The 27,439-nt window shown below is 48.1% G+C and overlaps 1 protein-coding gene across 3 annotated transcripts; it reads left to right on the top strand.

Annotated features, from left to right (window-relative positions):
• Window positions 1–4,864: 4,864 nt before the first annotated feature.
• AGFG2 (ArfGAP with FG repeats 2) lies at window positions 4,865–26,563 on the top strand. Of its 3 annotated transcripts, none has more exons than XM_058711114.1 (13): window positions 4,865–5,244; window positions 13,230–13,323; window positions 14,194–14,309; window positions 15,374–15,527; window positions 16,109–16,274; window positions 16,955–17,080; window positions 17,800–17,832; window positions 22,641–22,761; window positions 22,925–23,007; window positions 23,201–23,263; window positions 24,291–24,419; window positions 24,989–25,074; window positions 25,366–26,563. In XM_058711114.1, exons 1-13 carry the CDS (start codon window positions 5,024–5,026, stop codon window positions 25,423–25,425), a joined length of 1,452 nt encoding a protein of 483 aa, XP_058567097.1. In that variant the 5' UTR covers window positions 4,865–5,023; the 3' UTR covers window positions 25,426–26,563. The 3 variants fall into 3 exon arrangements, with proteins under 3 accessions (XP_058567097.1, XP_058567095.1, XP_058567098.1); XM_058711112.1 differs by having other exon boundaries at window positions 4,867–5,244; window positions 23,180–23,263; XM_058711115.1 differs by lacking the exon at window positions 17,800–17,832 and having other exon boundaries at window positions 4,867–5,244; window positions 23,180–23,263.
• Window positions 26,564–27,439: the final 876 nt, after the last annotated feature.

Below are 27,439 nucleotides of genomic sequence, written 5' to 3' on the forward strand. Positions count from 1 at the left end.
AGAGAGAGCATGAATGGAGGAGGGTCAGAGAGAGGGAGACACAGAATCCGAAACAGGCTCCAGGCTCCGAGCTGTCAGCACAGAGCCCCACGCGGGGCTCGAACTCACGGACCGCGAGATCATGACCTGAGCCGAAGTCGGCCGCTTAACCGACTGAGCCACCCAGGCGCCCCTCTTTTTTTTTTTTTTTTAAGATTTTTTTTAAGTAATCGCTACACCCAATGTGGGGCTCAGACCCACAACCCTGAGATCAAGAGTTGCACGCTGTACCAACTAAGCCAGCCAGACGCCCCTGGATGCTTCTTCAATATGGTAAAATACAATTTATGTTAGCCAAAAAGTCAACATCAAGACGTATGGAGAAATAAAGATATACTCCCATTAAAGTAAATAATTTTAAGATGTTAACTGGTGTATATGTCTCCATGGGGCCTTGCCTCTCCTCTGCCTGCTGGACCGGGTGTGCTCCCTCCTCACTCTGCAGGCATCAGTGAGCATCCTCACGAATTCTGCTTATGGGCCACCTGTTAGCTCCCAGCCTTTCCCATGGTACATCAAAAGACACAGGTGATATTTTGTTAAGACCCCTTTATAAGGTTCCTATGCTTTGTCCTAGTTCATGCCAATTAAAACTCTAATTAGTAAATGAGAAGGACCACCAGACCCCAGGCAGACAGTCATAGCCAGAGAAACTACCACTTGGTTGTAGAGTTCCTTCTGATATTTCTCTCCTTATAGTAGAAGAAAAGATGTCTACTAGTATCTAACTAGTTCTAGATGTTCAAACAACTTAATTAGACAAAAGAAAGTAATTGGGGACCAAAAAAAAAACAAAAAACCAAAACAGGAGAAGCTAAAACTATCCTTATTTGAAGTTAACGTGATCTCTATCTGGAAAAATGAAGAAAATCAACTGGAAAAAAAGTATTATAAACAGTAAGTTAAGGGGCACCTTAACTTACTCAGTGGCTTACTCATGGCTCAGTCAGTTAAGCGTCTGACTTTGGCTCAGGTCATAATCTTGCGGTCCGTGAGTTCAAGCCCCACGTCGGGCTCTGTGCTGACAGCTCAGAGCCTGGAGCCTGTTTCAGATTCTGTGTCTCCCTCTCTCTCTCTGCCCCTCCCCTGCTCATGCTCTGTCCCTTTCTGTCTCAAAAATAAATAAATGTTTAAAAAAAATAAATAAACAGTAAGTTAATTCAGTAGGAAGCTGGACATAGTCCTGAAGCCCTAATGGACCACCAGGCTTCTTGGGCACCTGTCAGGAATGTCGTAGCAGGTCAACTCTATCGGGTCCCTTCTTTTACAGAGGGTGTGGTGAATTATACACTCTGGAAGGAACATTTATTCTGTATTTGGGTTTTCTTTCCCCACAGGTCATGCCTCTGTTTTGCCACTCTTGGAATTACTGATTTTACAGAACACAGACAAAACTGTCTCCAACCAAGGAGCTCACTTCCCAGGGACAGGAATGAGACAGTTGGCAAGCCATGGGCCGTTATCATATTTCCCATCCACCAGAAGCAGCTGGCCTTACAGAACAATGAAATGGTGTTCTGAAAACAGATCTGGCAGTATCCAAGAGACTGCACCTGTGAGGCTGGGACACTTTCTGGTAGAAAGTGACATGTGATCTCAAACAGTGACTGAAATGCAGTGTCAGTTCTCCCTCGGCCAATACAGAGGGCTGGGGTGGGGGGTGGAGGGTGGCAGCTCTTAGTATTTTCGCTTTCAAAAGATAATGGTATGCTTCCCATACCCCAAACCACTCATGCTCTGTGGGTGTAACTGTCCAAGATGAGGTGCTGTCATCAGGGAACTCAGTAAGGGTTCCACCTGGCCTTTTGGAATTCCTCCTCCCACTAGGGCAATTGCAGCAAAGGGTGTTCCTATACTAGCTGTGCAACCCTGATTATAAAGGGGAAGTAGGGTTGTTAGTCGCTGATAGGGCCAGGGAGAGGCAGAGGTGGTTGCCTCCTTTCGCTGGGCATCGCCACACCCAGAGGCACAAATTAACAGAAAACCGTCAAAATCCATATTAATGTACCAATTTTCCTCCCCCACTATTGTACATATCAGGGTTTGGTGGTAGCTAAGTCTACCAATTTGTCCCAGGTTTCAGAACAGTAAGAAATAACTTTTGGCTACCGAGAAATAGAGGAGGAATGGGCAGCACTTTGAGACAGTGAACTCTGAAACTTAGAAGGAACATTTAAAGTGGCGTGAGATGTCACATCTGTCTTATCTGAAGGTGACTTGACGTTGCCTCCTTTTGGGGTCACTGAAGTACTTTGTGGCTGTGATAACAAACTACACATTGGGGTGTACAGGGCATAGTTCTGGGCCCGCTTCTGTCTATATGCTGTACCTAAACAAATGCATCTAATTCTGTGGCTTTAAATAACTCCTATATACTGATGACTCCTTCATCTACATTTCCAGCTCTGGCCTCACCTGCAAATCCAGACTATATATCTATCTGCCCATTTGATCAGCTCTTTGGAGGCCTCGCAAGGATCTCAAACCAACATGTCCAAGGCAAAGCTACCAATTTCTGTCTCTCAGCATCCCCTAACCTGCTCCTGCTACAGTCTCCCTTTTTTCAATAAATGACACCATAAGCCAACCAGTTGCTCAAAACAAAAATCTAGAGCTGCTTTGCCCAATATGGTAGCCTCTAACTACATGTGGCTATTTAAATTTAAATTTAAATTAATTAAAATTAAATTAAATGCAAATGTCAGGTTTGCAGTTTTACTAGTCACATTTTAAGTGCTTGATAGGCAGTAGCTGCCATATTGGACAGTCAGATACAGAGCATTTCCACCAGCACAGAGAGTTCTGTTGGACAATGCTTCTCTAGCGAGGTTGCCAGGGATTCCTCTTTCCCTTACCTCCACATGTAATCCATGAACAAATCCTATGGATTTTACCTCCAAAACATTCCCAGAACCAACCCATTTCTCTCCAACTCACTCCTGCCGCCCTGGTCTATCCATCTATGCCACCATCACCTGGACTGCTGAACTCACTTCTTAATTGCCCTAATTCCAACCTTCCCCACCTATAACCATGTCCCCTATTGTAAACAGAATGATTTTTTTTTCTCAGAACTGAAAATCAGATCATGGCTTGCTCCTGCTACAATTCTTCCAATGATTTCTGTGGCAGAGACTGTAGTTTATGTAGTTTATCTTTATGTCCTTTCTTTCTTTCTTTCTGCCTCAATAATGGAACTTCTGAAATTTAGGTGAGCACATAGAAGCCCTAAATAAAGAACATATTTTCCAGAGTTCCTCCTTGCACTTAGTGTGGTCATGTGACCAAGTTCTGACCAGTGAGAGCCAATGAAGTTGTGTGCAGTCTCCTGGCATGTCTTTAAAAAGACATGTAGCAGGTATGATGGCTGAAGCTGGAACAGATCCCAAGGTGAACTTGGGAGTGGAGGTAATGCCCTGTGAGCAACAGGATAGAAGAAGCCTGGGTCCCTGTCATGGTGGAGCAACCCACCAGCCCTGAAATGCCTACCTAGATTTCTACATGAGAAAGAAATAAACTTCATTTTGTTTAAGTCCCAGTTATTTGAGGTTTTCTGTCATAGGACCTAATTCTAACTAATACAGCTTCCCATCATACTTAGAAGAATATTCAAACTCCTTACCAAAGCCTGGAAGATTCCACACAATCAGTTCTCACTCCGGTACAATCCCCTCCATTCTTCCCTCAGTCATCATGCTCCAGTCACTCTGGTTTTCTTTTTTGCTGCTTCAAAACACTGACTTTCTTCCTGCCTTAGGGGCTTTGCACCTGCTTTCCCTCCGTTTGGGTTGCTCCTCCTCAGATCTTCTCATGGCTAACTCCTTTCAGTTATTCGGGTCTCAGCTTAAATATCACTGAGGGACATCATTGGAGATGATTCCCGTAGCCAATCTAAAACACCCAGTGAGTCACTCTCCTTTACAATACCTTATTTTAATTCTCTGCATAGAACTTATCACTAACTGATGAAGAATTTCAGTTTGTTGTCTGCCTCCCCCTCCTAGCAGGTAAGCTCCATGAGGATAGGAATTTTAATGGGTTGGTTTACTGCTGGACTTCCACTGTCTAGCACAATGACTGAAATCTATATTAGACACTCACTACGTGTTTGTCAAATACTATTCCACGGATAGTGTGCTGGTAAAAGCAGGGTTTCTAAAGTCAGACGACTCAGATCAGAATCCTGGCTGGGCCATGCAACAGTTGTGTGACCTACGGGAAGTTGTATAATGAAATCTCTGTAAAATGAGATTTCCTATGGCATAGGGTAGGAGTGAATGAAATGGCACTTATAAAACAAGCACTCTCTCTCCTTCTCCCTCCCTTCCTCCGAGAGCTCCCTTCTTTTCCTCCTCCCCTCGGCCCCTCATACGCCATTCCTGGTCCCTTATATGCCACTTCATTCTGCTTTTCATACCTCTCTGCACAGTCTAGCGGAGGCGATGCCTTTGAAATTTGGCGGGAATTAACGTCATCAGCCGGGAGGAACAAGGCTGCGCACGCGCGAGACACCTACTCTTTCTCGCGCGCTAACTTTGCCGCCGCGGTAGCCAATCAGAGTTAACGTCAGAGCCAGAGTTCCGAGGACTCACCAATCGAATCTGGGAGGCGGGCCGCCGTGGAGGCAGTGGCGAGAGGGGGCGGGGACGGGGAGAGGGCACGCACGGTTCTAGGGGCAGGGTCTCTGAGGACCAATGGGAAAGGCCTTAGGGTGAAGGCGGTGGGGCGAGGCGTTGGCGGCTCCCGCAACCCTAGGCTGTCCAATGTCGGGCCAATCAGAGTGAGGAGGTGGGGGGAGAACAACCAATCAGCGTGCAGAATAGGCAAGGCAAGGGGTTGAGGAGTCTCGCGCGGACGTCGCCGGCTCCGTAGTTTCTGTCAGGGGAGCCAAGCGTGCGGAGGAGGCTGAGGAGGCGGGAAGGCGGCTGTGGTTGAAGGGACGATTGCTGACTTGCGGGGAGGAGGTCCGAGGGTGCAGGCAACCATGGTGATGGCGGCGAAGAAGGGTCCAGGCCCGGGTGGCGGGGTCAGCGGGGGAAAGGCGGAAGCGGAGGCGGCCTCGGAGGTGTGGTGTCGCCGGGTGCGGGAACTGGGCGGCTGCAGCCAGGCCGGGAACCGCCACTGCTTCGAGTGCGCCCAGCGCGGGGTCACCTACGTGGATATCACCGTGGGCAGCTTCGTCTGCACCACCTGCTCAGGCCTCCTGTGAGTGGACTGGCGCGGAGGGTGGGGAGGGGGCAGGACCGGGAAGGGACAGCGGAGAGTCGGCGTTGGGGACAGCAGGGATCTGGGGCGAAGGGACAGGGCCAGAGCTGAGGTAGTGGCGGCGGGGAGGCCTGGAGATGCGCCTGATGTGCTGAGAGGGTCCCCCGCTGCAGAGGTGTCATGGGGAAGGGAAATTGGCAGGGGAGACAAGACACGATTGGAGTCGCGTTGCAGGAGAAAGGAAGGACACCGAAGAAGAAGGGAGAAACTCCCTAAGGGAGGAGAGGCAAACCGAATGTGGGGAGAGTTGAAGGGAAGGTGGTTAGATATTTAAAGGGCCAGAGAATGACACCCACCTTTCAAGGGAACTTTGGGGGGGGGGGCAAGTAAGAAAGAAGTAGAGTGAACTGGGCCCTAGATAAAGCATACTTTTCTATTAGCTTGTGCCCATCCTGGAGTGTGAGATGGAAAAACCGATTTAAAATAGATAAGTTAGCCCAGTTGACAGCATAGACATAGTGACTAGCTAAGGAACCATGTTCCAGTGTTCAGGTGCAGGCCCTAATGTCGCAGGGTTTTGGGATGCTACCCAGAGGTAGATTTCTTACAAATTTTAAGAGATGGGAGCTGCTGGGTTGCCCTGTTAGAGAGCTTAATTTTTCCAGAGGTTTGGGTATCTGGATGAACCATCCTTAAGTGTAATAGTTTACACCTTTAAGCTTCTTGTTGCCATGGCTTGATCCTGGTAGTAGCATCTGGCATCTTTGTAGATTTGGGGGAGTTTTGTTGTATAATCTGCAGTGCTACACTTGGCACTGGCACTCGATTTGGTCATGCCTGAGCTAATTTAGAGCCACAGTTCTAGGCCAGAATTCTGCTTATAGAGTAGGGTTCTTTTTCCCCTTAGGGAATTATTTGGTTAGATGCCTGGTTAGCATTCGATACCAATGCTGTATCTCTCTTTTTCCGTGAGTTTATTAAGGGATTTATTTGGACTTGTTTAGTATTGTTTTAATGCATTGGTTTGTTTGGTCGGTTGGTTTCAGATTTAACAAGGGGTGCTTTCCTTGTTTCTTATACCATTAGGAGCCAAGGAGCGGGCAGTATTGTTCTTACATGACAGATGGGAGAACAGAAGCAAAGAGAGGTTTAGTAATTTATCCAATGCCATATGGGGGTTGCTGTTCTCAGCATTTCTTGTTGGATATTAGTTATGATCATGACAGACCAGAAATGAAGATCCAGGTCTCCTAAGATACAGTGTACGATTATTTCTGTTTCGTTTTTACCTCCTTTGCCAAACTTCTATGTTCTGATCAACCTCACTTGTGTATTATAACTTTGGTCTTAGTGAACGTCATTATGGCTCTTGGGACAATGATTAGAACGCAAACAGGAATGTGTCAAAAGATAGAGACTTAAGTGAAGCAGAAGGATAGACTTGAGTCTGGGACGAACAGTCTGAGGAGAGAAGGAGCAACGTTTAGGAATGTTTATAGCAGAAAGAGAAAGAACAGATTCTTGAAGATCCTGTTATGAAAAGGGAAATCTGATTATAGAGTCTGGAAACAGGGGGATAAAATTGATGGTATATCAGAGTCTAGGTCCTGGGAAGAAACTGTTTGGAAATAGTGTTAATTCATTCCCACAGCTAGCTGCGCAGCACAAAAGATAAATCACTGACTAAATGGGAGGGCTGACACCATTATCATTATTTCATAGATCTTGGTTTAAAGTCTCCCATAGATAACATTTCACTTCTATAATGAGTATTCCCTCAATCAGGACAGAAGGAGGGTCAAGGGATCTGGCACACATTAAAAACCTGATTTTCTTTTGCTGGAACGGTTCTCTTTAAATATCAGTGCACAAATTGCAAAATTTTACTACTTTTCCCCTGTGCTCATTATTGTTGGTTTTTAGTGGAGGATCAAGAGGATGGGCCAATAAATGAGGCTGAACTGAAGGCATGTCAAGATTATAAGGAGAGAGATATCAGAAGAAACTTCTTCAAGAAAGCTGTAGTTTCCCTGGCTGTGACTGTCTGCCAGGGTTCTGATGGTGCTTCTCATTTGCTGATTGGAGTTCTAATTAGCATGAACTAAGTAGGGCAAAGCATAGAAACCTTATAAAAGGGTCTTCGCAAAGTGTTACGTGTGCCCTCTGATGGACCTTGGGAGGGGCTGGGTGCTGGCAGGTGAGCCGGAAATAGAATGAGTGAGGGACGCTTACTGCTGCTGGCTGCAGAGTGAAGAGGGGACACACACAGTTCAGCAGGCAGCGGAGGGGCATGGCTTCCCAGTGACACATATACCAGTTAACATCTTAAATCCACATGGTTGCCCACAGATTAGGATGTTGTGGTACTGGGAAGTGAAAAATGTGGAGGTGGCACATTCATTCAGTCAGTCTGGCAACACATTTATTGAGTGCCTGTTAAGACCCGGACACACACACAAAAAATAAATAAATAAATAAAATAAATAAAAAGACCCGGACACAGTTTTAGGCACTGGAGATACGGCAGTGCACAAAATTGACAAAGTACAATCTTCATGTAGCTTACATCATAGTGGAGACTGTGGACTCAAAATCAATCATTAAATGTATATTTGCAGGTAGTAATGAGTGCTGTGAAGTAGCATGGGCTGGAGAGTGATGGGAGCTCGTGTTGAGCTATGATGATGAAAAGAGTATATTCTTTGTTAAAAATGACGAGGGTATTGGGGGCAGGGAATTCAAATACCACACTTAGAACCACAGCCAGAGAAAGGAGACAGGGAGACTGGCTTTATTTTGAAAGGCAGCTTTCTGCTGAGTATGTTACAAATATTCCACCTCTTAGAGCAATGGAATATTCTGAGGGCAGTGTGCACAATCACCCGAGTTCCCAGCTGGCTACACGTGCTGAGGTAGCAAAGTTGACTGTTCCAGCCAAAGTTGAATTTCCCAGGATCTGGAGAAATTTTCGATTTTAATACTGGTGGGTGGGTATGCCTATGGCTTCATTGCTACATGTGTGAGCTCTTTCTCGTTTTCTTTTTTAATGAGAACTATTTTCTCAGCTCTAGCAGAAAACTACAGCGTTGGTGTGAGGGACTGAGAGAGAAGCTGCTAGTTTTTGCTGTTTCTAAATTTATGTACATGCTGCCACAATTGTAGGTCCCAAATTTGACCTAGTTTTATTCATTTGGTTTTCATCCAATACCTAGTTTCCTTAACCTAGATATAGATTTCATGTCCCCAACATATACATACACTTGTTTGTTTAGTTGTGTCTAACTCTCCTACTAGAGAATGATGCTAGATTGCTGCTAAAAAGTGCTTTTTCCAAAGCAGTGCCTTAAATGTGTTTTCTTGTTCCGGTTTGACTGGATGCCTTGATGGATAAAGCGCTTTTCTTTAGAAAGAAAATAGATCTTGAGTCCTGCAATGTCTTTGACATCAGGGATGGGCACTACCTTTGACACCCAATTTTTTCAACAAAATATGTGGCACACTTCCCCAACCGGGCTGTTTGGGTCCATTCTTTTTAATCCATTGACCTTCTGGTCTCTGTAATAGATACTTGTCTCCTCTACTTCTGCACAACTTTATTCCAGTAATGGGATTAATTCAGGATTCAGGTGGACAAAGCTCTAGGCTGGGTGCCAGGAGATGTACTTGACAGCTCTTTACTTGTGACAAGTTCCTAACCTCCTTGTGCCTTAGTTTCCCCATCTGGCTTGCTAGTAGTGATTCCTAGTTGAAGCAGGTTTTTTTAATGTTTATTCATTTATTTTGAGAGAGAGAGAGCACGAGTGGGGAGGGGCAGAGAGAGAGAGAGAGGGAGAGAGAGAATCCCAAGCTGTCTCCATGCTGTCAGCGCAGAGCCCAACGTAGGGCTCAAACTCACGAACTGTGAGACGATGGCCTGAGCCACAATCGAGAGCTGGACACTTAACCAACAGAACCACCCAGGTGCCCTCCTAGTTGAAGTACTTTTATCTCCATGGAAGAAAAGGCGTAGTGTGGTGTTAAATAATTCAGTACTTTTCCATCCATCTGGGTTAGAGAGGTAGATGTGTTCATTGCCCCTGTGTTAGTCCCATCCCTTCACCCCTCCCACCTCACCTTCCATCCAAAGACAGAAGAAGAAGAGGGAACAATGTAAAAGGATTGAGAATAGGCCTGAAGAAGAAAGCAGGGGATTCTGTGTGCTCTACACGAGTGGACAGCTGTTTATCATTGTCACTAAGGAAGAACTACAGGAAATGGCTTGAGGCAGGGATTTTAGATTAGGAAGAAGTTTCCTAAAATTAGTGAAATTGAGCCTGGAGGAGGGAAATAGGGGAGCCTTCCTATTAGGGACTAGTAAGAATCTCTAATAGGGACTCTTTTGGGTGATGTTTGGGTCCAAGAACTGCAGTGGTTTCACTGAACCCTGCTCAGAGGCAGAGGACTGGAATCCCAGAAGCAAGAAACCCCCTCTGGGGTGTTTGAATTTGAACATGAAATATTCAGAAGACAGGAGTTCCCAAGTCCAAATCTGGTACAAATGAAAGAACTTGGGTGCTGGGTGGAACTGTTTTTTTCCATTGTTGACCTGACAGAACCTTCTTATCTGAGCAGCTGAGCAGGTTCAAGACTTTCATGAAGCAAGACAGAAGTAAAATATGGGCCATTGTGAGGGTGATGCTCACAGAAAAACAAAAGGTGTGGTATTTGTAGAAACAGTAGTATGCTTGATAGAATCAAAGGGAAGGGAGAGAGAGGCAAGGAGAAAGAATTGGGCGGGCTTTCAGGTCCTTGCAAGTCACTTCACTGCCAGTAATTCAGAGCACTTCAAATGCTGGTCAGGTGCCCTGTGAAAGAGAAACTGAAGTTAAAGAAGGCGTCATGACAGGGCTGAGGCTTGAGTCCTAGTAATGTACTTGCTCTCAGTTGGAAAAACATGCCCTATTCTGGGCAAATAAGTTTATCTCTATGTTTCCCCAGCACCTCCTGGTTAGAAATAACAGAATGGATTTGCTGCGATAACCGAAGGGCAGTGCCTCCTTCCAGCTCTCACTTCTTTTGGGGAGAACCTGAGAGTCATGCTCGGGAGACCGGGTGCAAGTTGGAGAGCTGGGTCTGTTTGATTCCAGGCCAGTGACTCAGATATGGCCCACTGCATGACCCTGCTATGACCCCAGGGAGACCTAGTACCCCTAGACCATTCGATTGCAGCTACTGGGAGGAGAGGGGCTCTTGTTTCTAAATTGCTTCTGTCAGCCAGCGATGGCCTCTCTCTGATTCAGAAACAAATGCTCTGACTCATAGGCCATGTAACTAGGTCCTCTTTCTTCCTGGGCTGCAGAGTGTTGCGTTATAGAGAATTTTCCCTGCCCCCAAACTGTGGCTCTAGTTATACATAATCTAGTCTACAGACATCAAGGTCAGAGCAGTGCTTTTTGTACTGTGCTATGGAAACATCCTGTTCCTTCAGATTCATTTGGCCCAAAGCACCTAAATCACTTATTTTCTCTGCTTTCCCTTCATCCTATCTTCTACCCCCCAGCAACCCCCCCCCCTCAAAAAAAACCCCTCCAGTCCAAGCTCAGCCATAGGAAGTTCTGTTGTTCTAATCATCCCCTCTAGACTGATGAGTGAGTCAAGTCCCTCCCCTTCCCCCTACAAGGAAGCACACCTCCCTGTTTACACTTTGCTAACAGTTCCTGGTTGTCCTTTCCGGAAATGTCAATGACCTTTTTGTGATAGGCTTAGAATCTGTTTTTCTAGAGTAAACATAATATATTTTACTTTTCCCATGACCATTTCTCTTCCTTCCCCCACTGCTGCATCCTGATGCCACATTCTCCCTGATCAGGCTGTGTGTGCCTGAATGGCACCCAACTGTGTTGAGACGTATCTTTGTCCAGGCTCCTTGAGGCCTTGTAAGCAAGGTCCTGGTGATCAAGGATTAGGTGCTATATGATATATATGATATATAGTGATAAACAACTGTCTATTGTATCTCCCAAAGTGCTTACCATAATGCCTTGTATTTTGGCAAAGCAAATATTTGTTAGTGGGAGGTGGGGCTGGGATCATAAGGATGGAGAGATCCACTCTAGCTAGACCTCAGAGCAGTCTGGCATTCTGAGAGGGAAGGCCTAGCTAGGGACTAAGGTTAGCAAGGGTAAGGGAAAGGATATAAAAGGCTGTCTGGACTCAAAACAAAACAAGGCCATTATAAGAGAGGCTTTGGGAGAGAAAACTGGAATATCTCTGAAATGTGATTAGAAGAGAATCTTCAGGGCAGATCAAGTTTAAGAGCTGTTGTTTGACGTGTAGTTACAAAGCCTTGCTTTTGGATTTCACTGCTCTAATCTTTCCTTGGGGCATCAGTCCTCTTTGATACTGTCTTTTAAAGGAGTATTTTGAGACCCTTTACTTAAAAGCCTAGCAGCAGAATTGCTGAAACTGCCTTCGATTGTAGCCTTCAGTGTCCTGTCCTTTGTTAGAATCCCATAATCAGTAATTTATCATACAAAGGGGCTGCACCCTTCACTGTTCACTCTGTACTGTCACCTCTCCCCTGTTCCCACCCCACTGCCATCGCGTACACTAACACGTGTACTGCCATTCTTCTAGACTTGGCAAGGACGCATTTAATCTGTGTGTGCACGCATAAGCATGAACTGTGTGTGCAAAAGCATAAGCATCTCCCCACTTTTCTCTAGGATTTCCATTTGGTAAATTGAGTTATCTCTTACTTCCCTCTTTGCTTTCCTGATGGCATCAACCAGGACCCTATGCTAGAGTTACTTTTGTTTTCCCATCTTGATTTGCCGATTTTTCCCAGGAGACCAAAAGTCTGAAGAGACCTCATCAGTTGAGACTGTCTTTCCTGCATGTGCCTGGGCTCTTTCACATCGTGGTCCTAGGGTCTGATTTATTTGTTTTGGCTTAGCTCGTTTTGTTTTCATCTGATGAGTGCCGTTGGTCTAGACCAGAGTAAAACTTAAGGGAAAGGGGAACCTGGCTTAGCGCCAAGTTTCCCTTGTTAGAACACTCCAGAGGGCAGCTGAGTGGGGGCAAGGAAGCCTTCTTGTCTACTGCAATCTCCACAGGGCTTCCGTGGGCAGAACTAGACTTTTCAGAGAGTTAACAGAACACACAGAGCTAAACACAAAAGCATCACTACAGGATATATGTTCCTGACTCATGCCAATCTCCTATCTCATGGTTGAACCTGACTTCCTCCTGCTTCATTAAAAGATCTAGGGGGCGCCTGGTGGCTCAACCAGTTAAGTGCCTGACTTCCGCTCAGATCATGATCTCACAGTTCACAAGTTTGAGCCCGGAGCCCCATGCCCCGCATTGGGCTCTGCACTAGCAGCTCAGAGCCTGGAGCCTGCTTCAGATTCTGTGGCTCCCTCTCTCTCTGCACCCCCCCCCTTTCATTCTCTGTCTCTCAAAAATAAATGAAGACATTAAAAAAATTTTAAAAAGAAAGAAAGATCAATCGATCGATCTAGAACCCAGAGTCTGGACTATTTCTTTTCCCAGAGATCTCTTCCTGAAAGAGAGGGACCCTGTTCATCTCTACCAACACACTTTCTGTCTAGACAAAGAGGAGGGGCAGCCAGGTCTAAAACAGTGGTAAAACAGGAAATGGGAAGTGGGCACATCTCAGAGTTCCCAGAAGTACCCCCAGCCTGCAGGTTGAACACAGAACCTTGTCAAAGTAGAGAAGGCTTCTGGATGGACGGACTCTGCCCTACTCTCCAGAATGAGTGGGATCACAACACATTCTGGACTCTGTCGTCCCTGTCTCTGATTAAAAACCTCCCAAACGTTCTTGCTTCCCATCTTTCCTTGAATTAGGAACTAGCTTCAGTCGGGAAATTCTACCTGAGCTTAATTTATGTGTTGTTTTATTCTTTCTCCCTCCCTCTCCTCCCATAAACAGACCTGCAGGCTAACTGCATTGTACTTCTCTTTCTGTTTCTCTCCCACAGGAGAGGCCTGAACCCCCCTCACCGAGTCAAGTCCATCTCCATGACAACTTTCACTGAGCCTGAAGTAGTATTCCTGCAATCCCGTGGAAATGAGGTGAGCTACCACTGACGGAACAGTTACTGGTGTAGTTGCCCCATTGGCCGGGGTGAACTTTGCATCCAGATTATAGAAAAACCCTACAGCCTTCTTTTTTGGCCAAGTTTCTTTTATTTTTTAGCCTAAAATGTGTCTTACCTTACGTATATTTATATATTCATGGAGTCTTAGTTATACAAATTGTGATTTGTCTAGGCCCTTGTTAGAGGAATTAGGGAAAGGAGCAAAATCTGTGTAGGGGGTGACCCCTGGGTACTCACAAGGAAAACTGTCCCTTGACATTTAGAGCTCCACACTGATGAGCATTCAGAGTTGCCTGGGCCAGCCCCTCTGAGTAAGATCTCCTAGAGCCAGCTCTCCTGACCTGAGCCTCAGCACCCTGGGTTTAAGTTCATGTCATGTACTTGAAAGTGAGTTAAACCCCTTCCCCAGCTAAATCTGCTGGTTGGAAGATGCTGTCTTTGGTGTTAACAGTACTCCTAGCTTGCGGGTGTTTGGTTTACTTGGGGTGCAAACAAGGGAAGGCCTCTGGAGGGTGTTCTGGAAGCCACAGCTCTGAAAGTTATCCCTGACCCCACCCCCATCCAGATTTAGTGCCCCATAATTCTCAGGGCCCTCTATTTTCTTTTATAAGATGTGTCATACTATGTAATGATAAATCTATTTCTATTTATCTAAGGCAGGACCTCCCCATTAGATGGTCAACTCTGTGAGGACAGGGATCATGTCTGCTTTGTAGGTATACCCAGATCCTCACCCTGTGTCCGTGCTCAATAAATATGTATTGATGAATACATTGGAAGTGGTATCATTCCCATTTCATGCTTTCTGCCTCAACTCCTCTGTCACCTGACTCCGTTCCTTTAGGTATGCAGGAAGATTTGGCTGGGTCTTTTTGATGCTCGGACGTCATTAATACCAGACTCCAGGGATCCTCAGAAGGTGAAGGAGTTTCTCCAGGAAAAATATGAGAAGAAGAGATGGTAAGGAGGAGGAAAGAGATTGCTATATAGAGACACATGTCCAAGACATTCTTTGTTTGACAGGCTAATTTCCAGACTTGAATTGGGGCTTCTCTCGAGAGGCCAGACTTGGGTTGAGTGTGTTCCACCCAGATTCAGTTAGGGCCCAATTCTGACTTCAAAGAAATAAAGCTACCTAAAAAGACAGCTTGTTACCGGTCACTAACCTTGAAGATTTGATGCCCCTCTTTTGGGGAGACATTAGACTGCTTAGAGGGGGTGCTGGACCTGAGGGGGTGTGGGTCAGATTTATAGCTCAGCTGGGACCATAGATGCAGAGAGGCGGCTGGAAGCATGTCCGAGAGTTTTGTGCTTTTACCCCATCGTTTCATCCATGATTTATCTGTGTGTTCTGTTTTCCTGGTGACGAAAACAGCGTCTCTCTTGTCCCTTGCCTTTTCTCTCCCCAGTGGCACTTCCTATTGTCTGATCTCAGTCCTGTGTGCATGTTGGGGGGTAACTATAGGGTGGAGAAGAGAACACAGACATCAAGGGGATTGTTGTGGACATAACAGCATTTTGGAGTCCCTCCTGGGGTGTCCTCTGGCTATAGAACATACTTCCAAAGTAAAAGACCACATGCATTGGAGTGGAGGGGATTTTATCAGAAGTAGCAGGAGCTGGCAGGATAGATTGTGAGCACTTAGAAGATGAGGTGGCAGAAACTTTTCTGTGGGACTAAGGAGGAGAACCTGCAGAAACACCTAGGAAATAAAAAGGAAGTTGGAAAATAGGATTGCCTGTCCAGCGGCATTATTGAGGGGTTATCACTTGAAACCCAGATGGTTTGATGTCAGAAAGAGAAAGGAGAGAGGAGAGAAAAACAGGCACAAGTCAGAAAAGAATGAGCACCTGATGGTAAAGAGGACTCTCAAGATGAGCAAAATGTGCTGAGTTACAAAATTCAGTTCAAAAAAGAGAATTAGTGGGAAAAGGAAAAGGGACTTGGACTTCTGTCACCTGTGCTTCCTGGGTGCCTAAGCTGAGCATGGCCCATGATGTCACCTGACTATTCTTTCTCAAAGGTATGTCCCCCCAGACCAAGTCAAGGGGCCCGCTTATACCAAAGGCAGTGCCTCCACCCCCATCCAGGGCTCCGTCCCAGAAGGGAAGCCCCTGCGGACTCTTCTAGGGGATCCCGTGCCATCTCTCTCTGCTGCTGCCTCCACCTCTAGCCAGGTAACTCTCAAATCTTCCCTCCGAGACTGGTTGGGGTTTTGGGAAACAGGGCTATTGGTTTCCTTAATCCAATGCCCTGGACATAGCAGACAGCAGTATAGGAGATGTGAGTTGGCTCTCAGCCCTGCCATTACCCATGTCTTAGACTCCCCTTGGACTCCTATGTTTTGGAAGAAAGAACCCAACAGGAAGTGATATTTAGGGAAGTCAGAGTAACGGCTTCAAACCTGACCATTGCTCCAGGGAAACACAGAAGGGGCCGGGACACTGCCTGAGCACCTGGGAAAGATGAGGCAGTAACAGGTCCAGGGGGACCATTGGCCACATCGCTGTATATCTCAGACTTGCCTTCACTGACAGGCTTTAAAATGTATGGCTCTGGGAACTGGTATACTGAGAAGACAGAGGAGTTAGACATGTGAGGGGCTAAGGCAGCTTCTGCCCAGGAAAGTCTCTCAGTTGAGGGCAGTTTCTCCCTCTCTTCTCTCTCCACTTGCCTATCTGGGGGCAGCCTAGGGAGTCATGCGGGGGCCGGGTCATGTCTGGTCCAAGTGCTCTATGTCATGCCTTCTCCTCTCAAGTCTGTCAGTCAGTCTCAGCCTCGGACGTCCCAGCCCCGGAGCTCCCAGCCACCTGTCCACTCCTCAGTCAAGAAAGCCAGTACTGACCTGCTGGCTGACATAGGTGGAGACCCCTTTGCTGCTCCCCAGGTGGCACCAGCTTTTGCTGCATTCCCAGCCTTTGGGGGTAAGTGGGATTTGGGACAAGAACATTCTTGCAATATATGTACACAGGACACGAGGAATTCACGCCCTTGCGGTGACCAGATTTCACCTGGTTCTAGCTCACTTCACACAAATGAATGTGATGGGAATTGTGGAGCCTCAAGGCCGGGAGGGTTGGGGCCAAATGAGTATGGCTGGGATTATGTTTGCAAGTTTGACCAGAAAACGTTACAGTTGGGGACTCCTAGCACTTCCTTTTAGAGCACTGGAAATAGCCTTTTTATTACTTTCTTTCTCTGTTAAAATGGGGGCTGAGGGATTATCTTGTTTTCCATTTCCCCTGCCCTCTTCCCAAAGATCAGCAGTAGCCAACAGAGTGTTGAATAAAGCGGCGTCTAGTTTCCATTTTTCCTTTCAAGCTCCTTCCCCCACCAGAACTAATTTTGTTTTCACATGATTAAGCCCGAATGAGGTCTTGACAAAAATGTTAGTGCCTCATGGAGTAAGGATAAAAGATGGCGGGGAGTGAACCTGGAGACCTTTGAAATCCCCTCTGCTCAGCCCCTGCCATCTCTCCCTGAAGAGGACCCTGTAGAAAGGCAGATGGCCCATCAGTGGCCTTTGGCCTTTGGAATTAGTGTATATTATATCGATTATATGTACATTTTATATATGCAGCCTTTATATACCCTCCACCTGTAGGCCAGACACCTTCCCACGGAGGCTTTGCCAACTTTGATGCCTTTGGCAGTAGCCCTGCCTCTTCTGCATTTGGAAGCATTCCTCCAGCTGGCCAAGGCCCGTTCCAGGCCCAGCCAACACCCACAGGTAAACTTTGCCTTGCTCTCTCCAGATCCCCTTCTCTCTTCCAACTGCATTCAGTTTTCCACATCCATGTATCGCCCTTCATTCACATCTGCACCAACCTAGAGAACTAGGCAAAGGAGACAGAGGATGAAGAGGAGAAGCCCCGGGAAAGGAAGAGAGGGGTCTAATGAGATTCTTGCCAGGAAGAAGGGCGCTTCTCCATTTTGTCATGTAAGGAAAGCAGCTGAATTGCAGCAGGAGTCGTGCAGGGTGTGTATAGGAGTCGTGCAGGGTGTGCATAGGAGGTCAGAACCAGGAAGCTCGGGAGTCCCCAGTCCTCAAAAAGTCAAGAGTGGATGTGACCTTTCCTGTAGCATGCTCTGAAGGCTCATGTTGTACACTGCCCAAAAGGTAAGAGCTGGGTCAAAGTGCAAGCTGGTCTCCAGAAATTCACCCATCCCTGTTAAAGCAGAAGCCTGTAAACTGTGTTGTGTTGTTTAGCAGTTGAAAGAGACCCTAAAGGCAGCTGCCCTAAAGCATCTGGTTCCTCCCTAAGTCCTCAGACATTAAGTCTTCATAGCCTTGGGGCTGGCCCATTACCTTTGCACATCCTGGACACAGGGGAGGGCAGCCAGAGTGCTGTAAAGACTCAATATCTAGGGAAAGCCAGTGACTGATGCTCTCTCTTTCTCCCTTCCCCCACCTACCCACCCTTCCCCCTTCTATACCCTCACTGCCAGCCAGTCGGATGCTAACTGGAAGTTACAGCTTTGGTGAGTTATTCTTCCCACCCACAGCCCACCCAAGGTAGAAGCCTATCTCAGGTCCTCTGGAGCCGAGAGCTTTGAGGTCTGGAAGGACCCCTTCAAATTTAGCCATTTTACAGATGAAGCAGTTCAGTAATTTCCCTGCTGTGCAGCCGACAGCGTGGCAGAGCTCGGCCCAGAGCCCAGATTTTTCGACTCTCACTCTGCCCACATCCTTCCCACTATGCCACCACAAATTGTCTGGTTGCTTTTGTTATTTTATTTTATTTTATTTTATTTTATTTTATTTTATTTTATTTTATTTTATTTTATTTTATTTATTTTATTTTTTGAATGGGACAAGGAGAGACATTTTATATTGATAAAAGTTAAAATTCACAAAGACATTCTCACATTACGAACTTAAAGTACCTGACCAGGGTAGCCTTGAAAGTAATAAAGCAAAAACCGTTAGACACAGTGAAAATATAATAAAGCAACAGAGAGGGGGCCTACAGCAGACTCACAAGATTTTAGTAGATAAAGTAGATAGACAAATAAGGAAGAAAGTAGGCCATTTGAGTAACACTTGAACAAGTTTGACCTAATAAATATAAGTAGAACTTTGTAATCAAAAGATAGAATTTCCAAACACAGAAGCATTTTATACTTTGACCATGGACTAGGAGACACCACATAAATTTCTTTTTTTATTTTTATTTTTTTTGAGAGAGAGAGAAAGCACGAGAAGGGGAGGGGCAGAGAGAGGAGAGAGAGAGAATCCCAAGCAGGCTCTGTGCCATCAACACTAAGCCTGATGCGGGGCTCGAACTTATGAACTGTGAGATCATGACCTGAGCTGAAACCAAGGGTTGGGCGTTTAACCGACTGAGCCACCCAGGCGCCCCAACACCACATAAATTTCTAACAAATAGAAATTGCATAGGTCACATTCTATACGATAAAAGGTGTCCTAAAACATATCCTGTAACAATGCTTCATGTCCTTTAAGGCATGAAACAAGGAAAAGATAATTACAATATGGAAAACAGACAAAAAGCTAACAACTATCATGTGTTTTTTAAAACCCCTATCAATAAGGAAGAATAGGATAACGAGCAAGGGAAACAAACAGAAAAAACCCGGGGGCATGAAAATGTTCCCAGCCTGACTAATCAGAAAAAATGCAAACCAGGGTAAGATAATAATTTTGAACATTATATCCACAAAAATTTTAAAGATTGATAACGGTGGGTACCATGTGGGAATATTGGCCCTTTAATCTGCTCTCAGTAAGAATGTAAGTTGGTACAAGAATATTCAGAGTAACAAGAGGGAAGTGTTCCTGGGAATGAGAGCTCAAAAGGAAACAGCCTGTACAAGGTGGTTATAAAATTGGTCCGTTCAGAAATGCATTCCTGTCACAGTCAGTTGCTTTAAAAAGAGAGCTTAAAGGGTCGCCTTTAAAAAAGGAAAGAAAGAAGGTGCCAGCGTCTTAGTCCCCTCCCTGGCTGCACCTGAGATGAACTTTTGTCCAGTGTCTGGTCATCTCAAAAAACAGACGGTCTGCAGCCAGCCAGAGCCAACCAGCCTCTCCGAGGCTCCTGCCCTTGCTAAGAGCATCCCCACATCATCTCCATGAGGAAGGCAAGATCTCCATTTTGCAACTGAGGAAACTGGCTCAAATTGGCCTGTGACTTGGCCAGAACCGAATGGCTGATGGGTGGCAGATCCCATTCACCGTGATCACACCATGATCACGAGGATGGTTCTGTGAATGTGATATAAAGAACTATGGGGTATGAAGTAGGGAGAATTGGGTGAGTGGTGGGTGTCTTTTCTGACAAGCCTGGTTGTATTTTTATATTTCTGAGGGGGAGTATGGAGAAGGGAGGTTTCTAAAACTGCAGTTGCCCCTGAAACTGCTGGAAGGCATGTATACCAATCCAGCTGCAAGGAGTGAGGCTCTGGAGGTGTAGAAGAAGCAAACCAGAGCTCAGGTATTCCTAAGTCGGCCTCCTTTCTGAGAATGGGCCGAAAGTGCAGCATCGTGGCCGCCTGAGCAAGGGCCGGCTCTGCCCTCTAGTGTCCGCAAGGAGGCACAGCTCGGCCTCGGGACAGAAGGACAGCGCCTCCTTCAGCCTGGGAGCTCCCTGGCAGGAAGGCCCCAGAGCAGGACTGAAGAGTGTGACCTAAGTGCTCACTCAGAAATTCCACGTACCCTGAGTCATTGCCAGGGAAAGGCCCAGGCGGCCCTAAGCATCAGAAGATTCATCCCTAGCCTGCTGGCCTCCCAGCCTTCCTGACGGTCAGTGGAGTGCAGAGGACTGACACCAAGTGTTCTCAGTGGCGTGATAGCCTAGCACTCGTTCCTGTAGAAAGCCCAGGGGTTGAAGAAGAGAGTGGCCGAGGCGAGCACTGGCACTCAGGAAGCAGCCCATCCTTGGAACCTTGCAGCCGGCAGGCCCTGGGCACCTGCCTTCCCTGCTGAACTCTGCTTCTCTGATCAGAGCCGGAGATGCCCAGCACAGGGAAGGTCCCCTTCACAAAAGGCTTTGGGAAAATACAGCCTTACCCTTTAGGGAAGGAGGAGCATGATAGCTCTGGGGGGCTCAGAAAAAAGCCCCAAACTTAGGAGAAACCAGGCTGAAGCTTGAGGGGGGCAGGGACAACACAGATTTGAGAATCAGCCTGACTTTGCCGTTCCTCCCTTGCCTTATGACTTTATCTTTTCCTTTCCCTCTCATCTCTGGGGGGAAAAAGTTTCTCCCCTTGTGAAGGTTACCCTTGCGTCCTTCCCTGTCTCTACTGAGTTTTTGCCATCAGCTTTCTTGTCTGAATCTCATCTCTGCTCTTTCCACTCTGCCACCACATTTCCCTTTCCACACAAATATGCACCAAGTTGCCCAACCTACAAATGTTTCTGCAGCCTCATCCAGGCTCGGCTCCTGTCTCCCCTGCTCTTCACAGCCATGTCTCTGCGAAGAGGAGCCTGTAGCCTTCACTTACCCATTTTTTTATTGTCCTATTTTCTCTTTCTCTCTCTTTTTTTACACACCTTATGATATAATATGCATATTGTTCTGCACCTTTATTTATTTTTTTAACTGAACAGTACTGTTAGATTCTCTTTTTATCAGTACACATTTCTTTATGGCAGCACAATAGTCCTGCTTATGTATATACCATAATTTATTTTAATTAGTCCCATTTTGGTGAATATTTAGGATGAATGATGACTGTTTAGTCTTTTGCTGTTAAACAGTGCTGCAGTTAATAACCCTGCATGTGTCATGTTTTGCACATTTGCAACTTCTCTATCTGTAAGAAAATCCCTGGCAATGGAATTGGTCTAGTGGGGGACACAGCTGATACAGAAGTAAACAAAAATATGTCACTGCAGAGATATCAAGTGCTGTGAAGGCAAAGAATGAGGTGTTATGAGAGGAAAACCAGGCTGTAATTCAGACTGAGGTCAGAGAAGGCCTGTCTGGTTCCTTTAAGCTGGAAGAGTGAGTGGGACCACGGGTGGGGCCTTTGTTTAAGGCAGACGCAGAGCATGTGGGAAGGCTGGAGCTGAGAGTAGGGCGGAGGGAGGGGGGGCTCTTGTTCACTTGTATTTACGATCTGAACCAGCCATCACGTTTCCTTTGAGACCTTGTCTTGTTTCTGTTGACCCTGGAAATAGTTTCTTATATCAGAGGCTATGATAATACGTCACATCTGTATTATGCTTTGCAGACTTCAGAACACTTTCACTCACCGCAGGGGGTCTTCACAGCCACCCTATGAGAAGGCAAGAAAAAATGGGCTCAGGAAAATAAGATGGTTTGCAGTAAGGTCACAGCAGTAGCAGGGGGTACGGCCCCAACTAGACTCCGTTTCTCCTCACTCTGCCCATCACACAGTCATTCAGCAAACAATTCCTGAGCACTGTCACGTGGCAGACACCATGCAAAGTTTGTTTCCTTCGGTACTAGTCTTCCAGCACTCAGAAAAAGCAAGCCTTTTCCATCTGCAGCCTCATTTTACCATCACAGCAGCCCAGAGTGGTTAACAGGATCCCATCATACAGCCGAGACAGGCACACAAATAAAGAGGCTTTCTCCAAATGACAGGGCCCCAGGCCTCTTCCCAAGAGATGAGATTGCTCAGGATTTCTTGGACTTGCTCCTCAGGCTGTTTTGTAAGCCTCCCACGTGATGCTTTTTCTTTTTAGATGTGATGACCAGAGAGGGCAGGGGAACTTCCACTCAGCCCTGCTCAGTGAACCCCAGCCCTGATCGAAGCTCCTGGCCTAGGGTGGCCTCCTGAGAGGGGGCAGCTCTGGTGGGAGTCCTCGATGATGGCTGGAGATCTGTGTTCGGCACTGGTCTCCACATTCCAGGAGCCAGCAGCTCCGAGTGTCTGGGCCTTTCTGCCCTTCACAGCTCCTCCCCCATCCCCTCTACCTGCCCCTTCATTCCTGTGATTGATCCATAAATGGTTTGAGGAAAGGACAGACTTGTCCACATCTTGAGGAAAAAAATGGGAACCTTAAGTCAAACTGGAGCAGCAGGGACAATGACCTGACACACACAAGAGCCGTTTTCTCTCAGCAGTGGTGGCTTTGACCGCCAGGGAGATTGAGAAAGCCTGAGTAGCATGTGGCCTAGAATTCTCAGTGGGAGACAGGGCCCTCTGAACCAGATGATCCAGAGGGAAATGGCTCAGAGAACCCAACCCCTCGTGCCATCACTCTGCTGCTTACCCCCTGCTCCCCCACTTCCGTCTCGTCTGACCCTTCCATCCTGCCTCACCGAGCACTCCCTGTTCTATTTCCTGTGATTGCCTAGGGAGCAGCCACGTGACTCCATTTGGTGCCTCTCCTCTGGCACCTGCCAGTCAGCCCAACAGCCTCGCAGATATGGGCAGCCTCCTGGGGCCCGGAGTGCCAGCGGGAGGTGTCCCTAGCAGGTAGGTCCAGACCTCACAGAGTCTTAGGGAGAGCCTCACTTTTCCCAGCCTGCTTTGCTCCTCCCGTTGGGCAGGACAGGGTTTGCCATCTCCCGGTCCCTTGCCCAGCTTCTGTCCTTGGTCCTGGGTGCCCTGCATGCTGACTTGTCTCCCCATGTCACAGCATCTTCGGGGTGGCCGGCCAGGTCCCCACGCTCCAGTCGGCCACAGCTGGTGGAAGCAGCGGCACAGGGCTTGCCTTTGGAGGTGAGTCTTGCCTGAGGGGACCCAGAAAAGGGATCCAAGGCCGAGAGGAAACAGGGAGGAGGGTGGATAAAGAGCACACCAGATTTAGATGAGTGCTGTCATCTCAGTAGTAACCAAATGAGAAGAGTGACCCTCTCTTTCTCCCACCTCTACCCCATGTCACCCTGAGCAGCCTCCACCAACCCTTTCACAGCGCCTGCTGCTCACCCCCAGCTGCCTCCCACCAACCCGTTCCAGCCCGATGGCCTGGCCGCAGGTAAGCCCCAGGACTGTGCTGGCCCTGGCTCTCCTGGGCTTGGATTCCTCTCTCCCTTCTCTCTCTCTCTCTCTCTGTCTCTCTGTCTCTGTCTGTCTGTCTCTCTCTCTCTCTCTCTCACACACACACACACACACACACACACACACACACACACACAAACACACGCGCGCGCACGCACCCCACTGTCGGGAGGAGTGGAGCAGCCTCACTAGGCAGCTGTGGTAGTCCTGAAAGTCTCCCTCTTGCCCTTCACCAGGCCAGACCCGGTGTAATTTCCAGGCCACCTAGTGGGCAAAGAGCAGAAGCACCCGAGTCCCAGAATATATTTCAGAAAACAGAATCCTCCTTACCTGAGCTAGTTCTGAAGGTTTAATGACGGATGTGGCAGCCACTCTCCTTTCCTGCCCCTGGGCAGTGTCCCGCCAGGCCCCCAGCCTCTCTCCCTCCTGTGTCCCACCTGCAACCTTGCCCCTGGTCCCGGCTCCTGTCAGCTAATGGATCCCACATTCCTCCCCAGCCTCAGCTTTTCTCTCTTCCAAGGCCTGCTCACCCCACCACCTGCCTTTTTGTTGTTGTCATAGCTGTTCTCAAAATCCTTGAGGCCAGGAAGACAGACTGATAACGGCTAGCAAGCTGACCCACTGCTGAGTGCTTTACACCCGTTATTTGCTTTCCACAGCAGCCCTAGGAGAGAGGAGGACTCCAGTTTTATAGTTGAGAGAACTGAGGCACACAGAGGGCTAATCATTTGCTTTAGTTGATGCAGTTTGACAGGTAGCAGAAAGCTGCCCCTGGTTCTGTGCCCCACCCGTGCCCTCCATGCCACAAGCTGTGGGTACAGGAAGAAGGCAGGTTTTGCCAGGTTGCATGGAAGTGGAAGGTTTCAGTCAGAGTACTTCTGTGGGGTACCTCTGGTTAAGGAATAACTATATCCCATGGCCCCAATTTGGAGAGATTTAGGAAGAACTGTTCTCCAGCCTGCCTTCCAGAACTTCGCATGAACTTCATGTCCCTCGTTCCACAGGGCCCAGCTTTGGGATGAGCAGTGCTGGGCTTGGCTTCCCCCAGACAGTGCCACCCACCAGGGCCTTTGTCAGCACCTTCCCACCACCGCTGTTCCCCCCACAGACCTCGATGACTCAGCAACAGAATGGTAAGGGATTCAGACCATACCCTCCTCTCTTGCCCCCATTCCCCACCCCCAGGGGTGGGGTTGGGGGGGGTGGTGGCAATGAATATTAGGGATATTTGGGAGCTAGACATCTGAGCTAGTTCCCTTTTGAACCGTTAGGGGGACCAGAGAAGCCACAGACCTTCCTGTGTCCTCTGACTGCTCTGTACCCTTATTCCCTGACTTTAGAAAGGCCCAGTCTTTTTTTTTTTTTTAATGTTTATTTTTGAGAGAGAGAGAGAGAGAGAGAGAGAGGGCACAGGCAGGGGAGAGGCAGAGAGAGAGGGAGAGAGAGAGAATCCTAAGCAGGATCCTCACTGTCAGTGTAAAACCCAGCGCGGGGCTTGAACCCACGAACTATGAGATCACGACACAAGCCGAAGTTGCATGCTCAACCAACTGAGCCACCCAGGTGCCCCTAGAAAGGCCCAGTTCTGCTGCCACTGTGTGATGTAAAGGTGCCCACCCAGCAGGGAGGCCGGATGCGCCTGGTCAGCACCAATGTGAGGGGCAGGGTTTATGGCAGCCTAGTTTTTACTCTTGCTTCCCAGGCTCTTCCTTCAGTGACTTAGGATCAGCCAAACTGGGGCAGAGGCAACTCAGCCAGCCATCTGGGACATCCACCAACCCCTTCATGGTGAGTGCCAGCACGGCCTCAGTGTAGAGTATGGCCTCTCTCTGAGGGCCGGGGACAGAATCCTTCTGGAACAGAGCAGTGTGGGATGAAAACCCTGCCTTGGCCAGGCAGGAGAGTGGGTTAGTCAGTGGGCTCACACCCCCTCACGTCCAACTCGCCTCCACTCACTGACTTGCCCACAACCCTCACCACAGTAATTCTGGGGAGAAAGGAATCCTGGGCTGCATCTTTTCTGTGGCCTCCAGCTCTTCTCCCCTAATCCTCTAATTTGTGGTTGTTGTTTCTTTCCAGACTGGATCCTCATCAAGCCCGTTTGCCTCCAAACCTCCAACCACCAACCCATTTTTGTAGCACTGTGTCCTGGGGGGGGGCCTCCTCCCTGCCCTCTGGGGCCCCTTTACTCCCAGGAGCTCTGGTGACCATTTGCCTGTGGCATTTTTGTGGGTCTGAGACCAGAACGGGCCTTGTTTTGTAGGGAAGGGGTCTTGGGGATGGTGGAAGTGCTAATGCTTTGCTTGGGGCTTGCAGATAAAAGGGCAGCTGCCCATCAGGTGCCCCCAGGGCTTCCTCCCATCCTCCCTCCAGCCCCAACCCAGGCAGGAGGCCCAAGAAGAGAGAAGTCAGGGCTTGGCCTAGAGGAGCGATGGCGTTTGATTTCTCAAATTATTAATTATGATAACAATAATCCTCCTGTCTTGCCCTCAGCATACATAGTGGTCCCTTCACTCCCAACCCCGTGGGCGAAGGAAGCTGTGGGCACAGACTGACCAACATACCCCTATGGGAGCAAGCCTTCCCCCGTGTCCACAACATCCGTGCTGGTCTCCTTGTGGACAGAAGCACAGTGGGAAAAGTAGGGTCAAGGTGGAGATGATGTGTGGTGTTGACCTGGGATGGTGATCAGACAGGCTGAGAAAGCTCTGGGCGGGGGTGGAGGTGGGTGGGAGGCAGCTCAACCTCTTCTCCCCACCCCCACGGGGCAAGGAGGCCCTCCATGTTTTTGCTTTCCTGGCTCCCTCCCTCATCCTGGTATTCAGGATAAATAGTTTTACCTACATACTTAGACATGCCCGATTCCTGTCAAGCACTTTAGTTAGCTGTGGTGTCATGTTTGGATACCAGTGTTTTATATTTATACATAGAGAATTTTCTAATATAGTCTATTATACACACACACACACACACACACACACACACACACACACACACCGCCATTCTGCTCCCAGACAGCTCTTTTACATGGGGAATGGAATGAATCCCCATCTGTGCCTCGACCAGCAGAGCCGGAGCTCCAGAGGGTGGTGGGGAGGGTAGTCACAAGTCCTTACCACCCCAGAGCCTGGGCTTTTCCAGGGAAAGGCTTTGTGCAATTGGCTGGGTTTTCTCCTTTCTTTTTCCCACGTGCCTCCCCACCCCACCACAAAATTCTCTGCACCAAAGCTGTTGCAGGCAATGTTGGAAAAGAACTGCATTTGAAAGAAAAAGGAAATGGCTCTAGCTGTCTTGCTTTGGGTCAGTTTGAGGGGCCCCAACGTGGCTGCTGGGTCAGTGAAGATGATGGCTGCTGTTGGCCAGGGACTAGAATTCCTTTCTGGACATGGCTGGAGTCCCCGTGTGCAGTGGGAGCTAGGTGGCTGCAGGGAGGGGGTGATGGGGGTGGGGGGGGTGCCAGTGGACAGAGGAGGAAGTGCCAGCATGGAGACAGTCTCATCCGAGTAGACCCGGTAGACCAGTGGACTACTGCCAGGTCGGTGCATCCTCAGCCCCTCTCCAGACTGTTTTCACCTGAGGATGTTATGTCAACAGCCATGGTGTCTCTGCTGTTTGTGTGGTGACAAGGTAGCCAGCGTGGGTTAAACACCTCATGTGGCAGAGGAGAGGCCCAGCACTCAGCCTTGCTGTCAAGAGAGGTTCCTCCCTTTTCCACATTGCACAGGGACTCTGGCCCTGCAGCTGTTCATTCTTGGGATTCACTGGATCTTTCTACCCAATGTCCTTTAACAGCAGAACAGCAAGGAGAGATGGAGACTGTGTTATCACTTTATTTACTTTGAGGACTTTTCTGGAAATATTTCCAGCTGCTGCTATTCGCCCAGCCAGGCATGGCCTCCCCACCTTTGCAAGGCTCAGAACCCATCCTGTCTTGGGTCTGTGTTCCCACTCTCCCAGCCCCTTCTCTCCTTCCATCGCCTGGTGGCTCTCCCAGCATGGACCACCATCCCTTTTCCCTGGGTGTTTCATGCTCTGTCCCCTTCTCCCAGTGTTTTTCTCTGTCCCCCTTGATTACCCCTCTGCCCCTGTCCTTGTTTCCCATTTTCTCTGCTTAGAACCAGGAAGGGAGGAAGCTGGTCTGTTGCATGGTAGG

This window comes from Neofelis nebulosa, chromosome 18, assembly GCF_028018385.1.
Source record: "Neofelis nebulosa isolate mNeoNeb1 chromosome 18, mNeoNeb1.pri, whole genome shotgun sequence".
NCBI classification, from domain to species: Eukaryota; Metazoa; Chordata; class Mammalia; order Carnivora; family Felidae; genus Neofelis; species Neofelis nebulosa.

Excerpts from the sequence above, each read along its gene's own strand:
- AGFG2 (XM_058711112.1), top strand. The coding sequence starts at position 5,024 with ATGGTGATGGCGGCGAAGAAGGGTCCAGGCCCGGGTGGCGGGGTCAGC. Across the intron at positions 14,310-15,373 it reads AAATATGAGAAGAAGAGATG|GTATGTCCCCCCAGACCAAG; the intron begins GTAAGGAGGAGG and ends TCTTTCTCAAAG. Across the intron at positions 22,762-22,924 it reads GCGGGAGGTGTCCCTAGCAG|CATCTTCGGGGTGGCCGGCC; the intron begins GTAGGTCCAGAC and ends CCCATGTCACAG.